General features: G+C 35.5%; 1 protein-coding gene across 2 annotated transcripts in view; it reads right to left on the bottom strand.

Moving 5' to 3' along the window:
• The window catches only part of LOC140153790 (protein glp-1-like), a 43,882-nt gene extending 29,161 nt beyond the window's left edge, over window positions 1-14,721 (bottom strand). Inside the window, exons 1-3 of one of the 2 annotated variants that reach the window (XM_072176645.1) lie at window positions 14,396-14,721; window positions 14,122-14,205; window positions 1,698-1,811 (exon numbers count right to left, since the gene is read on the bottom strand). In XM_072176645.1, coding sequence (XP_072032746.1) covers window positions 1,698-1,811; window positions 14,122-14,185 — 178 coding nt within the window. In that variant the 5' untranslated portion in view covers window positions 14,186-14,205; window positions 14,396-14,721. Of the gene's footprint in view, window positions 1-1,697; window positions 1,812-7,226; window positions 7,246-14,121; window positions 14,206-14,395 lie in introns of those variants that run through there. The other variant, XM_072176647.1, reaches the window with a different exon arrangement.
• Between the last annotated feature and the right edge of the window lie 3,869 nt (window positions 14,722-18,590).

Raw genomic sequence — 18,590 nt, 5'->3', positions numbered from 1 at the left:
GAGCTGGAAAAATAATTGTGTGTTACACTTTTATGACACCTTAGCTTATTTTGAGCCAATTAACTGCGAAAGGGGGTATTTCAAACTTTTGGTAACGCTCATGTGCGTCACCCTGTGCAGGAGAGTGACCCCACCGGGCCTTGAACATCAGGTGTACAAAATGTAACAGCAGAATCTTGGTTTCTCAGATGCGTACTTATTCAATCTCTCTCTTTTCAACTATTCTGTAAAGTGTGGGTCTGGCAGTGCACTAAACAGATCATCAATCTGAGGTTGGATTAGAGCCTAAGGCTATCAATAAATCCAATTATTTATTTATTTTATTTATTAATTAATTGTTCTAATTAACTACTCCACAAGTCTAAAATCATCAGAACTATAGACTATAGGTAAACTTGAATTATTTGAACTGATTAATTTGTTCCAGGTCACTTATTTCAAACTTCTGACTAGATTAAGCAGTATACACCAATCCGACTAGGCCATTCCTGCGGTGTCCCCGACGTAAAACTGCGGTGTCCCAAGGTCGGGGTTCCATCATTTACTTCTTACTGTGCTATACAGAATTGTACATATCAGTGATTTTCAATACACGATCATGAATTGATTGAACAAATTAAATCTCCCGCACTGGTACAATTGTGGTTCCGTCAATAGAGGGCCAAATACAGTAAACGCTTCTCGGATTGGTGTATACAGACTTTTATTAGACGTACAATATTGTATGTAACATATCTACGTTATTTAATTTATTGCCATTCTATTTCCAGTAATGTTTAAGTTCTAGCGAATGTTTGATGATGTAAAATCAATAATATATTTCTACCAGATATTATACGTAACATATTATCGATTTTACGTCATCAAACATTTCAGCAGATTTGAAAAGCGGATTAAAATGGTACCCTAAATGCGTTACAAACGATTTTAAAACTACCCCTTTTCATGAAAATCACTGTTTTTGCCCCTTAACGCGTCACGCGCGTAACGTGCTCAACCAATATATTGGCATTGAACTTGTTAAAATACAACTCTTGGAACAAATATAGAGACCTGCTGTAAATTTGTAAAAGTGTAAATTTCTCCCCATTTTATAGATATTCCCTTATTTATGATAGTCATATCACCAGGTCATTGTACATTGTCAGAAGTCTGGAGGAGGACTGAGCAATTGGTATTTCAAGTTGTATATCACCCGTCTACATTCACTTTCAAAAAGTTCATTGGTGTAAAATAGACCCAAAGCAAGTACTGTGCGGTTGTTTTCCTAAGCCCTGAGCAAGTATTTTACTATGAGTCGTCATGAACACCTAAACCGGTAGCGACCAGTCACAAGGCCCGAAGAAAAACCAATGAAAAAGCGCATGTTTTGAGTACAGAATGTAATCTTCTTTTCAACTGATATTTGTCGGCATTTTAGTGCCGAATTTAGCTACCCTTTTTGAGTAACATCTGTGCGATTAAGGTACCTTTTCCCCATTTTGGCTGTTTTTGATACCCTAAAGAGATACTTGCGTATCACTCCCAGCTGTGAAAAAAAGACGCTTTTACTTGCTTTTTTTGTACGCGGGTGAAATACAACTTGGAATACAAGTGCCCCCTGGTCAAAGTCAAAAGTTGCTAACTTTGTGACTGCAAATTTAGTCAAACTTGAATAAGCAACCAACATTACCCTAGGTATAAGGTAGTTTTCTTACTGTAGTTTTCACAGGTTTGTCCTTCAAATCCATCTGCACATGCGCAATAGAAACGTCCTTCTCCTCCACTGAAGCAAGTAGCACCATTCTTACAAGGACCACCGTCACATCCACCTGTGAACAGCAAAATTGCTCAAATATATAATCTATAATCTGAATGATTTTTAAATATTAAATTAATTTTGTGATCCTTGCATCTTCTTTTTATGACATGTTTTAGTAGATATCATATTCAGATATCATATTCAGATATCATATTCAGATATCAACGAAAAATGCCTATTCCTAAAATTTCAGTTGATTCCGAATAAATTAATCTTCAATAAATTTTTTGTACATAGATATTGTGTAGCCAGAGGTTTCTATTTTTTTTTATGGTATAAAAATCTCAACTTTTTTAGAGAAAAGTGGGGGGATTTGCTGTGAATCACGAAATGCCCCTTTAAGCTTGATTTATGTTGTTTTAAAGTTACAAATGTTTCTCTAAAATGCTTCATGGATTCATAGGCTTTAACATTCTTGCTTTGTTTATCAAAGCTATCTAGGCCAGCATGCATATATTAGCCTACACTGGCTATCCAGGCTTGTGCATTTGTATGAGCTTTCTTTTGGAACGGTCCATGGTTTTCCATGGATTAGCATGTGTTCCTCACGGACCAACCTGGGTAAACAAACATTTTCCCAAAAAGGTCATTTTATAGGTCATTGGAAGCACTGATTGCTATAGTTTGTATGCCTTCCTCAAGGCAGTTTTGAGATTTTCCCAAAATCTTTTATTATATTGGCAGGAATCTGTTATGCTAGTTGGATTCCTTACATTATGTTCTTTCTGGAAATACCCACTTTCATATACTTATCATCATTATTTTTAGAAATACAATAAAAAAATGATATACAAAATATCTGTAAAAAATATTTTGCTTTAAAACTGTTTGACTGAATGATCAATAAGCATTGTTCATAACAGAGCTCTCATGTTTAATTAATATGTTCTGAAAGTGTTAATGGCTATTTGCCGTAGCAGTGATTATGTACCGTACTGACGCAAGTATAGTCCCACCTTCGAGTAAAGTCCCACCCCCAAATTTTCGAAACATTTCAGAAATTTAAAGTTATTTATTTTTTCGGGTTTGGAGTGTCCCTGGACCTAGACCTAAATGCTAGGATCATTCATGGTTGATTAAAAAAATTAAAAATAAAAATAATATTGTAGGCCTATGTGTTTTGAATAAATTTGTACTCATGTCATACTCTATAAATGATTTCAAAATGCATTGAATTTGTATGCATCATTATTAGAGTATGACATGAGTACAAATTTATTCAAAACACATAGGCCTACAATATATATATTTTTTTAATTCGAGTATGGTCCCACCCCCCCACCCCATTTTGAAAAATGTTCACCCAAAAACGGGGTGGGACTATACTCGCGTCAGTACGGTAATAGGACTTTACCATAGCAATAGATGAATACAATTTTTGAATATATCACCTGTGTATGTCTGCAATCACTGATTGAATACAATACTGCCCTTTTCAAAGATACTAATCATTCTATAGAATTAAGATCCAGGTCTTTATCCCTGTTCTTTGACATCTGTGGTTCAATGCCTACATGTACATTTGTACCAAGTGAACATTGTAGCACTGGGTGATATATAAAATTGTATTCATCTATTGCTACATGTATGGTAGTTAATCCGATTATTACAAATTTACATCACTTCTACAGCGAATACCTATCATCTTCTGCTGCTATTTGTGCGCCAATCACAGTTTCTAAATGAACATTTACCAGCCTTCATCTTAATGTCAGGTGTGTCTTTTCAGATTGCTGAAATTTGCCAATTGCATACTTTATTGACACATTGTGTGCAATCAAAACTGCCAAAATCTCTGGTTCAGCAAATCACCCAATCTTCTGTTACCCTCCCCGTCCCCATTATTGCACTTATCAGAATAAATCCTTAGCATCTTTATTATTACAAAAGCCTATCTGAGTATTCATCAATTACTCCTGTCAAATTGGTAAACCTTTTTGACCACTCAATGACAACTCTTACTCAACTAATTCTATACAGCTTCAATACAGATCTATGTCAATTGTTACTTAAAATTGTTCCGGTTCATGAACCATTTTGTATGGTTTGTTATTGATTAATTTACTGTTTGTTAGGAGCCTGACATTGGTTTAAATAACAGACAGCTTCAACTTCCCATTCAATGCAAATTGTGTGGTTTACCATGTTTACTTTTTGTTCACTTTGACTTTGGTTAAAAACTGTTTTACTAATTTCTGTACATACAATACATTGAAAGGCTGTAACAAAATGATTGGTACCGGTACCCATAAATTTTGTTGTTTAAATTGAAAATCCAGCCTGGACCAAATGCAACATTAGAATACTCTTCAAATGACCAGTATATGTAGTTTATGACTTGTTATATAATTTTAAATCTACAAATTATTTGGATCTTGTGTTGAATTTTGATGTGTCACACTCATCCATCAATCAAAACTGATGGGTACCAAACTTTTTGATACAGTTTGCATGTTGTCACCTTAAAAAATAACAAATTTCATATAAATTCATTTTTACTTACAATTTACAATTATCCTTTTGATTTGGAGGTACTTGAGGGTTGGGCATGTACATGTACATTTGTAGTCTCTCATGATGAAGAGCCGATTTATGCAAAAATCTCTAATTTGCCAATTACTACTCTTGAGAAAACCAAATCAAAAATATCTGTCACAGCAGGGACCGTATACTGGTCCAAGTCATCAAAATACTTTAAAAATTTTAATACCATACTTCAATATGGTGACTTTATTGCAAAAAGGCCAAACAGAATATCTTATTTGCTTGTATATTTATTTGTTTGATGCATGTTTTATGAACTCATGAAATAGATGTATTTGTAGGATTGTAGAAATTAAACTTGTTTAGATTTTATGATTGTCAAATGTCAAATCCAAAAATACTCACTAGTTTTAGACTTTCGCCATCTTGGCTGATGTCACTCTGAAGAAGCCATCAGCCAAGATGGCGAAAGTCTAAAACTAGTGAGTATTTTTGGATTTGACAATAAAAAAAATCTAATCATGTTTTATGAAGTCTTGAGTTTCTATGATCCAGGACAATGTGTAACATTTTATACTGAAATTTGTATCGGTTTGGCTTGTGTTGTGTGGGAAAGCCTCAACGAGAGCAAACACATTATTATACAATTGTATACAAAAACAAGGATGTATCGTACACCTGAACTTACTTTTGACTTGTTCTAGAAAGTATTAGGGGGGAACTTATAAGTTGTGGGCCGTATATTTTGTATTAATTTTTTAGATTTTCCGTTTTGTGTGCTGCGTTTTCCTTCATTAATGTGCTTGCTTTTTATGCTTTGCTCACTTGCTTGCGTGTCACTAATGCTTTTACCCATGCGTTCACATTTTAATGTTTTAATGTTTCCATTGTGTACCTCACAACACTATACTGTCACCTGATGAAGGGCGAGGCCCAAAACTTAATTACATTTTCATTTACGACATTATGTTATTCGGTACAATTACCGAATAGGGTGCAACTTGAGTCCAGTCCTCGTTTACGGAGTTTAGGGTTAGGGTTTAGGGTTTAGGGTAGGGCAGTCTTGTAATAAGACTAGTAGAGTTGCACCCTATTCGGCAATCGCTCCTGTTATTCTTATGCGTGTTTATTTTCAAAGTTCACCTTAAGGGGGGTCGGTCTTTTGTGCGTAATTATAGAGGGCCAGGGGATTCACTCTATCATTATAATCAAAGAGCCCTAGGAATAAAAATTGTAGTGTAATTCACGCCAGATACAATTTCTTTTAATGACAAAAATGAATTTTTGTAATCGATCAAAAACCAAGCGTTTTATACAAATTTTGAATTTAGCCCGAATCCGTAAATATGGCACCTCTCGCCCTTTTTCAGGTCAAGGCTGTTTTTACCATTATGCAGCGAATCATTGTTGAAGCTATTTCACATACATGTCTAAAACACTCTAGAGAAAGAATTTTGCCATATACTGCTGAAATATCTTTTGTTGATTTGAATCGAATGTCTTAACGTCGTAAATTTTAAGGTCAAATTTCTAAAATCAAAACAAAACATTGCGACGCAGAATATTCCCCGACTTATGCAATTTCATCATCGTATCAGTGTCTTTATTATTTGTTTGAGCCCTTTTCCAAATATTAGGTACTATTTATACATAAAACGACCAATCTATCTTTACAAAATGCGTCATTTTAATGTAAACAAAAGGCTAAAGATAGCATTATGAGATTTATCTTTTATTATTACACTCTTCTGTTCATCTGCCTCCGTGGCAGAGCGGTAAAGACCGGGACTGATAATCAACGACGCGTGTAATCGTTGGTTCGAGTCCCCTCGAGGCCTGTGGGAACTTTTTTTTTCTTCGAAATTCATCATCGCATTCCGAAATGAGTCACTTGTCGCTAAATCGTGGATCGTAGGCCTATCCTTAAGTACTTTGTAGAGTTGAAAGCTTTCAAAGTGCAATAACCTGCCATTTTGTCAATACCTACAGATTTTGTCAACAACAATAAATAAATATATATAAGCAAATTAAAACAAGAAATAAAGTCCAAAGGTCAAAACAATTTCAGTAAACAACACAACAATTATGAGAAATCATATGCTGCATCCAGAATTATACAAGATGTGGGAGGTTTTGGTCTGTGTTTTGGTGCAAAAAATCACCTGGTGGTAAGTTCACATGCAGGTGACTTCCCTTAATTTATACTATTGTTTTTAGCCCTGTCCGGTCAAATAACTGTGAAGGCCTTTTCTACATTTAAAACTTTACACAATATAAAAAAGTGTGTTTCCTATATACATACATGTACATGCCTAAACCACAAATTTGCAAATCATATTCCAATTTCCATTATTTTCTAACCCTAATGCCCAAAGTGCTTATTGGCGACTGGAAAGGAAAGAAAGGAATAAAAAAAGAACGCGATTTTTGGCACTCATTCATGGAGCGCCTTTTAAATAAAACACTCTAAAATGGCATATGAAAACAGTACGGAAACACTCAATAAACTATGCATATTTATAAGGTTTGCATGGATCAAAAAAATTTGGCATGTGCAAAGGGGGGCAAAGATTTTTTGGCAGGCCAAGAAAGGGGGGGCAAGCATTTTTGGCAAGCCGAGAAAGGGGGCAAGCATTTTTAGTGAGCCATTTGGAAATTTCTCCCCCCCCCCCAGGGGGCTCATAATTATTGCACAGCCCCTTACATCAACTGTAACACTAATTATTCAAGTAGTACACCCACAGTAATACAATGCATGAATGGCACATGCACATGTCATGTCCATGTGTCATGTCATGTTTACAAAATTATAAGCTTACTGAAGTTACTCAGATCAAACTCAAGTACGACTCAATGAGCTTCAATGACTGAGCATGTGACTGTCATGACTGTGATTCACACATCCGTCAACAACATGAGCCAGTCCATTTTACATTTCTACCTATAAAAACTTAGATGAAACCTTCATTTCCCAGCTGCATGCAGCTCATGAGATTCACCAGATTCAAAGAAGGGCGCACACCACCAATAGCGCGTCCCATTGAAATACACGTGAAAACACGTCTCTTCTTTGCCCGATTTTAGACCTTTTCGGCAACAAATTGAACATAAATATACCACCAATCGATTGCAAATCGATGAAAATTTAATATATGTTTCAATGTACGGGTAGTCTTCCGATTAGATTTCATGATATGGGCGTTTAAACAGCACCATGACCATTTTCGACCCGTTTTTACCCTGAAACCCCGTTTCTGGTCATTTTCTCAATCCGAGGGCCTACTTTTTTCAAAAATTGGATTATGCAACTTTTATGGGATCCAAGTTCGTTTATAGGTCTCAAACTTTTATTTAAGTTATAACATGCTTCTCTTTTTCCTTACAAGTCCACAGAAAGGCCCAAAAGACCTCAAAAAAGATTTCGTTTTTACCGGAACTCATCCACATTACATCGTGCGCGGAGTGATTTAGAGGTGTGCGCCCTTATAATGCACATTTGTAAAGTTGTTTCTTTTCATTATAGATTTGCAAACTTTATTACATTTTGGATTAAATTGTCAAATTTTATTGCTCTAGGATAAAAAAAAAAAAAAAAAATACGTTTGAAGTTATGTGTCCAATGCAGAAAATATACAGTTTTTATGATTTTGACCATTCTAGCAGTCTTGGTCATTTTCTTCAAAAATGTTACTCGCATCAGCGTCTTTTGAATGGTATATTTGCATTTTTATTTCTTTAAACGTAATAAAAGTAAGTTTAAACATTGTCTACACATTCATATTTTTATATTAAGCATCATTTTGCCCCCCCCCCCCCCCAAAAAACTGAAATTTGAGTCGTTTTAAGGACACGTGCTAAAATTTAATCACGATATGAAATTAATGAAAACTCTCAGAACGCCGAATTTGCTGACTTTTTCATCACTTTAATGAACTTTAACAATATTAATTAAGAAATTTAAATTACATTTTCACTATAAAACACTTTAAAATCTTTAAGTGGCTTGTAAAGTTTTAATTCAGATCGCAAAATCGGAATTTTACACATATCCGTCCTGTTTTTGACGTGATTCCTGTAAAAAGCCTACTTCGGGCCAATTAAGCCTATCATGCCTTATAAGGGCGCACACCACCAATAGCGCGTCCCATTGAAATACACGTGAAAACACGTCTCTTCTTTGCCCGATTTTAGACCTTTTCGGCAACAAATTGAACATAAATATACCACCAATCGATTGCAAATCGATGAAAATTTAATATATGTTTCAATGTACGGGTAGTCTTCCGATTAGATTTCATGATATGGGCGTTTAAACAGCACCATGACCATTTTCGACCCGTTTTTACCCTGAAACCCCGTTTCTGGTCATTTTCTCAATCCGAGGGCCTACTTTTTTCAAAAATTGGATTATGCAACTTTTATGGGATCCAAGTTCGTTTATAGGTCTCAAACTTTTATTTAAGTTATAACATGCTTCTCTTTTTCCTTACAAGTCCACAGAAAGGCCCAAAATACCTCAAAAAAGATTTCGTTTTTACCGGAACTCATCCACATTACATCGTGCGCGGAGTGATTTAGAGGTGTGCGCCCTTATAATGCACATTTGTAAAGTTGTTTCTTTTCATTATAGATTTGCAAACTTTATTACATTTTGGATTAAATTGTCAAATTTTATTGCTCTAGGATAAATAGATTTGGAAAAAAATACGTTTGAAGTTATGTGTCCAATGCAGAAAATATACAGTTTTTATGATTTTGACCATTCTAGCGGCCTTGGCCATTTTCTTCAAAAATGTTACTCGCATCAGCGTCTTTTGAATGGTATATTTGCATTTTTATTTCTTTAAACGTAATAAAAGTAAGTTTAAACATTGTCTACACATTCATATTTTTATATTAAGCATCATTTTGCCCCCCCCCCCCGAAAAAAACTGAAATTTGAGTCGTTTTAAGGACACGTGCTAAAATTTAATCACGATATTAAATTAATGAAAACTCTCAGAACGCCGAATTTGCTGACTTTTTCATCACTTTAATGAACTTTAACAATATTAATTAAGAAATTTAAATTACATTTTCACTATAAAACACTTTAAAATCTTTAGGTGGCTTGTAAAGTTTTAATTCAGATCGCAAAATCGGAATTTTACACATATCCGTCCTGTTTTTGACGTGATTCCTGTAAAAAGCCTACTTCGGGCCAATTAAGCCTATCATGCCTTATAAGGGCGCACACCACCAATAGCGCGTCCCATTGAAATACACGTGAAAACACGTCTCTTCTTTGCCCGATTTTAGACCTTTTCGGCAACAAATTGAACATAAATATACCACCAATCGATTGCAAATCGATGAAAATTTAATATATGTTTCAATGTACGGGTAGTCTTCCGATTAGATTTCATGATATGGGCGTTTAAACAGCACCATGACCATTTTCGACCCGTTTTTACCCTGAAACCCCGTTTCTGGTCATTTTCTCAATCCGAGGGCCTACTTTTTTTTAAATTGGATTATGCAACTTTTATGGGATCCAAGTTCGTTTATAGGTCTCAAACTTTTATTTAAGTTATAACATGCTTCTCTTTTTCCTTACAAGTCCACAGAAAGGCCCAAAATAGCTCAAAAAAATTTCGTTTTTACTGGAACTCATCCACATTACATCGTGCGCGGAGTGATTTAGAGGTGTGCGCCCTTATAATGCACATTTGTAAAGTTGTTTCTTTTCATTATAGATTTGCAAACTTTATTACATTTTGGATTAAATTGTCAAATTTTATTGCTCTAGGATAAATAGATTTGGAAAAAAATACGTTTGAAGTTATGTGTCCAATGCAGAAAATATACAGTTTTTATGATTTTGACCATTCTAGCAGTCTTGGTCATTTTGTTCAAAATGTTACTCGCATCAGCGTCTTTTGAATGGTATATTTGCATTTTTATTTCTTTAAACGTAATAAAAGTAAGTTTAAACATTGTCTACACATTCATATTTTTATATTAAGCATCATTTTGCCCCCCGAAAAAAACTGAAATTTGAGTCGTTTTAAGGACACGTGCTAAAATTTAATCACGATATTAAATTAATGAAAACTCTCAGAACGCCGAATTTGCTGACTTTTCATCACTTTAATGAACTTTAACAATATTAATTAAGAAATTTAAATTACATTTTCACTATAAAACACTTTAAAATCTTTAGGTGGCTTGTAAAGTTTTAATTCAGATCGCAAAATCGGAATTTTACACATATCCGTCCTGTTTTTGACGTGATTCCTGTAAAAAGCCTACTTCGGGCCAATTAAGCCTATCATGCCTTATAAGGGCGCACACCACCAATAGCGCGTCCCATTGAAATACACGTGAAAACACGTCTCTTCTTTGCCCGATTTTAGACCTTTTCGGCAACAAATTGAACATAAATATACCACCAATCGATTGCAAATCGATGAAAATTTAATATATGTTTCAATGTACGGGTAGTCTTCCGATTAGATTTCATGATATGGGCGTTTAAACAGCACCATGACCATTTTCGACCAGTTTTTACCCTGAAACCCCGTTTCTGGTCATTTTCTCAATCCGAGGGCCTACTTTTTTCAAAAATTGGATTATGCAACTTTTATGGGATCCAAGTTCGTTTATAGGTCTCAAACTTTTATTTAAGTTATAACATGCTTCTCTTTTTCCTTACAAGTCCACAGAAAGGCCCAAAATACCTCAAAAAAGATTTCGTTTTTACCGGAACTCATCCACATTACATCGTGCGCGGAGTGATTTAGAGGTGTGCGCCCAGAATTGTTGACTTGCTAAACACAGCTCACATCCTATTAATTTATCTAAACGCAGCTTGTTTCCGATTGTAGGGGCGTGACTTTTTTTTCAGACTTTGTCGTTCTCAGTTTTTTGGTGTTTTTTTTTGTTTTTTGTTTTTTGTTTGTTTGGGTTTTTTTGTTTTGTTTTTTATTGTTTGTTTTCTGTGTTTTTTATTTTAGTTTCTTTGCATTAAAGTAAAGTAAAGTAAAGTAAAGTAAAGTAAAGTAAAGTAAAGTAAAGTAAAGTAAAGTAAAGTAAAGTAAAGTAAAGTAAAGTACAGTATTAAAGTAAAAAGTAAAGTAAAGTAAAAGTAAAGTAAAGTAAAGTAAAGTAAAGTAAAGTAAAAGTAAAGTAAAGTAAAAAGTAAAAGCACAGTATTAAAGTAAAGTAAAGTAAAGTAAAGTAAAGTAAAGTAAAGTAAAGTAAAGTAAAGTAAAGTAAAAGTAAAGCACAGTATTAAAGTAAAGTAAAGTAAAGTAAAGTAAAGTAAAGTATTAAGTAAAGAAAAGTAAAGTAAAGTAAAGCACAGTATTAAAGTAAAGTAAAGTAAAGTAAAGTAAAGCACAGTATTAAAGTAAAGTAAAGTAAAGTAAAGCACCGTATTAAAGTAAAGTAAAGTAAAGTAAAGTAGAAGTAAAAAGTAAAAGTAAAGTAAAGTAAAGTAAAGTAAAGTAAAAGTAAAGTAAAAGCACAGTATTAAAGTAAAGTAAAAGTAAAGTAAAGTAAAGTAAAGTAAAGTAAAGTAAAGTATAAAAGTAAGTAGGCCTATAACGTTAAGTATAACGTAAAGTAGCAAAGTATAAAAAGTAAAGTAATAAAGTAAAGTATATAAATATAAAATTAAAGTAAAGGGAGTGATTGAAATAAATAAAACCCCTTTTATTAGTAGAATTGTCGAACTTTTTACACCTATAATAATTATGTCACACTCCCCCCCAAAAAAAAAACCACACCAACATTGTACATTGTGATGAGTAGGCCTATATTAATTTGTAGGCCTACATGTACATCTCTTACATGCATTGTCCCAAGCTCCAATTTCATATGGCAGCATTATAGGCATCCCAGAAAAAAGAAGACTCGGAAAGCAAAGCCTGCTGTTACAGGGTAAATATAAGGGGCTGTGCAATAATTATGACCCCCCCTCCTCCTTTTGCACATGCCAAATTGTTGGGATCCTAATTTTCAAACCTTAAATAGTTTAGATATATGTTGCGAGCACAGCGAGCAGGAAAGTTTGCATATTAAAGCCTTTTCGTACTGTTTTCCTGAGCCTTTTTAGAGCGTTTGATTTAAACGGCGCCCTATGAATGTGTGCCAAAGATCGCTTGCCCCCCCCCTCTCGGTTGGCCAAAAATGTCTTGCCCTCTCCCCCAGAGGTCATAATTATTGCACAGCCCCTAAGTATTCAGGAGGATAGGAAACAGGAAAAGACGAGAGAAAAGAAAAAAATTGAAAAAAAAGCAAAGATAGAAAATAAAATAAAAACATTGGAAAAGGAAAGGAAAATGTTGAAAGGAAAGGCAAAGAAGCGAGCAATTTGTTCTAAATCTATGCAAAACACTCAATATTAAACGTGACCCAATCTGATACACTCAGGCTAAAGTCGGTAATTTTGAATATTGAGTTGCTGCCATTACTAACTTGCTCAGTACCTATAATCCTCGCGGCTATTGAATACATATGGTTGCAAAGTTATGAACCTTATATGTCCATTTCTTATGTTTTTTATTGTTTGTTTGTTTGTTTTTTCTCCTCACTTTTTGCTTGGTCCTATGGGACCATTAAGGACGTTTAGCTTATTTGCATAAAAACTAAAGAAGATATGCCCACAAGAGATTGTTACTGATGAACAACTTGTCCTTTAAGATTAATAAAACAGGCAATGTTACCTTGTTTTTATGTTTGTTTGGACGCTATGACGTCAAAATGACGTCATCGTCAAGTGTCCCATATTACCTGCATGTGCAGGTAATATGGGACACTGTGTTATCTCTATGGTGAAAATCAAAAGTTCAGAAAATCACTCTTTTGTTCTAAAAACATTTTTGTTACATGATTTTGAATGTTAAATGCAAATTTCTACAAGAAAATTCAATTTTCTAAATAGTTTTGCTTTTCGCATTGACAATGCACACAATTTCCTATGTGTCCCATATTACCTGCACCCATTCAGTTGAAAATCAGAGAAAATAATCATTTATAAAGGAAAGTGCCACTTGTCAGTGGAATTTTACCTGCTGATAAGCTTAACCCATCACCTAAAGATCATAAAAATGACAAATGCCCCTCAGTACCAGAGTTTTTGGATACACAATCATAAAATGTGACGTCATTGATTTTATATCAGGCCAAAAAACGACATCATTTTTTGGGCAATTTCACTCTTTTTGGCATTGATTTCCAAGAGTTTGATACACAGATTCCAAAACTGCATTTCTAGAAGCACAATTGATGTCTCTAAACACTTATTAACAAATCAACTTAAAGTGTTTACCTTCTCTAAGCTACTTTTTGTTAAAATGAAAACAGGTGTCCCATATTACCTGCTGTCCCATATTACCTGCACCAGCCACCTACCCTATATCGAAGTTTCATTATTACCGAATATTGGACCAAATCTGGTTACAATTTACAATCGCTAAAGCAAAAATTGGCCTAATGAATGATGAAAAGTATTGAAAACAGGACAGTAGGCCTAGGCCTAAACATAGTTGTAGTAACTACAAATTTCGAACGTTTGAGGACTTGTTCGGAGCCCGGTTCGGAGCCGTGAGTTCCAACTATTGGAACTAGCCTAAACATACATGTTTTACCCTATACATGTACATTAGCTAAATAATTTTAATTGTTAAAACACGTGATTACCAATGAAACGTATATTATTAAACATGTCATTTCCATGAAACATATAGACCTACCCGGAGACCTACTTATCCATGCTTATACTAGCTTGTATTATTAGGCCTATGTATATTTTGGCCCTATTTTATTATCATCATAAATAGACATCAACTTACTTTGTTGCATGGAATAAGCTACGCAGCCGACTAAAATCAACACGATCACTAGTTTCAAATTCATTTCAACATAATGTACACAATCTGTAAAAAAGATGCAGAAAAAAAAATACAATATAGAATTATTATATCAAGTAGTCCTGCATAATTTTAATATAAATCTTATACGATATCAATGGAAAAGTGCCTAACCTACGAATTTTTTTTAATTTTTTCCACCAAATGATTATACCCGGAAGAAAACAACATTATACATTAAGGTATATATACTTACATTTACAGCAAGAAAACAAACTTCAGTGGTTAGATCCAATGACGATGTTGATGGAATGATTTGATCAAATCTCCAATGCAATCTACATGGTGATATTTTTTCAAATAATAATCTTCCAAGAATTAAATTAAATCCTCAATAAAAAATAATGACAACGGATCTAGTCAATAAATTTGTCTTTATACCAAATAAAAATTTATCCAAAAGACTGTTAGTGTAATGAATCATCGGTGGATTCTAATTCATCAACAACACACCTGCAATGGTTTACTACTTGAGAAATTGAGTTCGCCATTCAGTTGTGATCTGAGCCGATACACCCTAATGGGTAACAATAGACCTTATTTGCAACACAATGCATGGGGTCATCCGTTGTAGTTTATTGACTTAAACTTTTTCACTGCATTTATTTTGCAGCTATAATTCCGTTATTAGCAAACACCATTAAAGCATATCCGCATATGGCTCAAGTAAAAAGAAAGCAAGTTAACATCGCGTCATCGCAGGCTAAAAATTGAGATAGGCCTAATGCATGCCGATTAACATAATGAAGCTAAATGTGAAAAGAGCAGTGAAAATAAATAGGATGAACAAATTGTATTCTTTCTCCAGAGCACATAAACGTCAAAAAAAAGTGTAGGCTATCTGGCAGGATTCGAACCGGCGACTACTAGCAAGACGCTCTACCAACTGAGCCAGAGCACCAGAGAAGCGCATCGCAGCTTCTCTAAATTTCTGTGAACGATATAAATCTAGATGTATTACATGTAGGCTACTAGTATTGGGTTGTGTTCGTCGCATCATTCCATTCCTATAGGCCTATTCGGAAGGCGCGGCATCAGAAGAGCTATCAGAACTGCATAATATATAATAACAAAGTCACGTAGGCTCTTGAGATGAGCTTCTCATCTTGGTATGATTAAGTGAAATTATGCGAGCACAGCACTGTTTTTCTTTGTCAAATATTAAAATAAGTTAATAAAGCCAAACTAATGAGGTGAAAGAAAACTCACTTCATGAGACTAATTTTCTATGGGGGATTGGCAAACTTAAACTTTGTCCTAAAAGCACAATAAATTTGGCTAGTGAATCAAATTGAACAAAAAGACTCATGTTAAAAGATTATGGCTTTAAACTTAACGTTTGCAGAACACCGATTTCATTTCATGTTTGTCTTTTGCTGTGGTTCAAGTCAAGAGATATGATATACCTTTTTATAGGCCTATTTTTGAGCTCTATTATTTCGATTCCGAAACGTTTGTAGGCCTACCATTCAAACATTGTCCAGGGGATTTTTCATTCATAGCAGCACCAGTACTGGCTGGGACCTGGCCTGGGAAAATAATAATTGAATAGCACCCTCACACATTGCCTTAACTATCACTTTACGGCACCGCGTAGAGGAGATCATGAATATTAATGAAGTTCTGTAGGCACTTCGTATCTGGTTTAGCCAGGGTTTTTACACGACTACGGATAAAATACAGGCCACACACCGACATCGCCCGGTATTACATTAGTAGGGGGGCCTACAGCCAGAGACACTGAAATGAATACACGGGATCGATACACGTAAATGTGCTATGCAGTATGCACGATTGATATTCAGACGATAAATCTTTGGATACCGGGTTAGAAAATCATGAATATCTCCCGTAAATGATTTCGTATAAAGAAACCAGATGTGGTTCCTTGCACTTGAATATATATTTTGAACAGATATGATAGTCGTTAGTTTGCGCTTTGAGAGAGTAGCTTGCGTCTTGAGCTGAAAAAGTGACCAAAATTCAAGATTTTAAATATAGCGCAGCGTAGACCCTCGTGGAGGTAGTCTCGGGCCATACTGTATCTATCACGAACATACAGGATCGACGAGTGTCAGACCGACTGACACAAACTGGCTGTGTAGGAGACTATCTAAAAGGAAGTCTAAAAGCAGATGACAATGGCGTATGTAGGCCTATGCTCGCTGACCGTACAGAGGTCAGTCACAGGCTAATGTCATTAGCCTTAGTCGGATGTCCTTCAGCCCATGCACGGTAAACAGGTGGGAACACAACCATCGTGGCTGTGGATTCAACCTACCATGGCATTTTCTGCCATGAAGATATCGGCGCGATGACACTATGGGCCATAGGCCTACATTTGTTTCAAAACCACTATTAGGTATAGGGCATTTTTGTTTGGCAATGAGACACCTTTTCAGAAGTATTTATTTATAATATTCGTGCTTGCTCAAGTGGCATTCTATGCAAGGGCGTAAATCGGGTGGGGGACAGGGGGACACGTCCCCCTCACTTTTCAAAGTGGGGGGGACACAATATCAAATGTCCCCCCACATTTTGGTCCCCACCCCCCAAAAAAAAAGGAAAAAGGAAAAGGAGAGAAGAGAAAGGGAGAAAAGGTGAAAACGAGAAGAGAAAGGGAGAAAAAGAGAAGAGAAAAGGGAGAAAAAGAGAAGAAAAAATGTTAAATTGCACGTAATTGAGTAGGCCCCCATCAGTATCACTGTCCATACCTAAAAATCCGCACAGCCGGGTCGATCGTAAGTATAATATATTATAGGCTTGTGATTATTTTGGGCAAATTGCTTGAAGGCGGGTCCACTGCCCAAAAGCCTGTACTGCGGGCCCGTCGATATGCAGGGCCCGTGACATTTTATCACCAAAGTCAGTTTTAAGACGGACTCAATGCTGACTTCAACATCAATTCATGCATGCTTTAGTAATAATTCCGAATCTCAAAGTAAAATTTTGCAAATTGAGTTCGGTCCCTTTTTTGGTTTGTTTTTATGATAACAGTGTAAAAATTTATGCACCAAATGACTTCAATTGGACCTTCATTTTGCAAATTTTCCAACGTCTGAGGGCGGAACATCCCCCTCATACACCTCCCTGCGTATACATAAACAAGTGGTCCCTTTTTTTCTGTTTTAGTGAAGACTTGTCCACAAGTTATATAGGCCGTCATTTCACAGTTTTTCAGCTGTTTCAAGCTAAAATTTTACACAATAATAGTGCCAAAATGGTCCACCAAATGACTTCAATTAGGTCTTCATTTTGCAAAAGTTTCTTACTTCTAAGGGGGGCACATCCCCCCTCAGACACCCCCCTACGTCACTTCGGCGCGACGTGCGGCGCAGTCGCGCCGAAGTATCAATTACTAATAATTTTCATTGTGTCCCCCACTTTCAAAAATGGATTTACGCCCATGATTCTATGCGAATTTTGTTAGGTCTATTAACCCCGGGGGATCGGCCTTATAATAAGGGCATATAAGGCTGCTAAATTGTTGGTCTAAAGTATATAAAAGCATGATGCAGTTATGTTTACAGTATAGAATTCACCACGACCTTTGCAGGGCTTAAACCCATTAAAAGCTATTAAACCAAGAAACACTAATTGAAAACAGCTCAACTATGTTAAATCAGATCTTCTCTGGTTAAATCCACACTACACACATGTTTTGTTTTACCTGTCAATATGCGATATTACAATGAGCTGGTATTATAGTTTCAGTTGGGTGAACGATTATAAAGCAAACGAAAGGTAACAATACTGCTTGGGCCTTTGTTTCCCAAATGAGACAATAGTCTGCATATTGTTAACCAGCATTCTTGAAAATGAGAAACATAATAGTTGTAGAATAACACGCGGTTTGGAAATAATTTCTTCATTTTTTTGGTGTTATCTGTCATTTACATATCAGAGCTTATCAGGGAGGTATACGACAATTTGCAGATGCCCAACCTACATGCCTAGGCATCAAGTACACAAAATATCCGTCTAGTAGTTAAGCTTTAATGCCATCGCAAGAGAGCAGTACACAAGTGAGTGATAGTCAGTAAAAGATGCATTCGATTTACACAGAAAATTTTGCAGGCCGTGCCGTGCCCTTCCTTCCTGTTCCTAAAACACCAAAGTGCGAATATTTCCAATCACCTAAATTAGCTAAAATTTAGGACATGTTACAAAACTATATTTTCTAGAATTTCAGAGAGTTCTTTAAATATTGGCCGGTTATTTTTCACACAGTGACGTTAACTAGGCAATGCCCTATACCTATAACATACACTGTTTGTAGAGGTCACGCGTCAATGGTGAGAGTACTGTGTATTGTGTATAGGAAAATCCCGGGGGGGGGGGCACTCCAATTGTGGCCTGTACACCATCCGCGATAATGAAAACGCGTAAAA

The sequence above is a fragment of the Amphiura filiformis genome, chromosome 5, assembly GCF_039555335.1.
Source record: "Amphiura filiformis chromosome 5, Afil_fr2py, whole genome shotgun sequence".
Classification (NCBI taxonomy): Eukaryota; Metazoa; Echinodermata; class Ophiuroidea; order Amphilepidida; family Amphiuridae; genus Amphiura; species Amphiura filiformis.
Note: the sequence above shows the minus strand (reverse complement) of the source record. Positions and strands in the feature narration are given on the sequence as shown.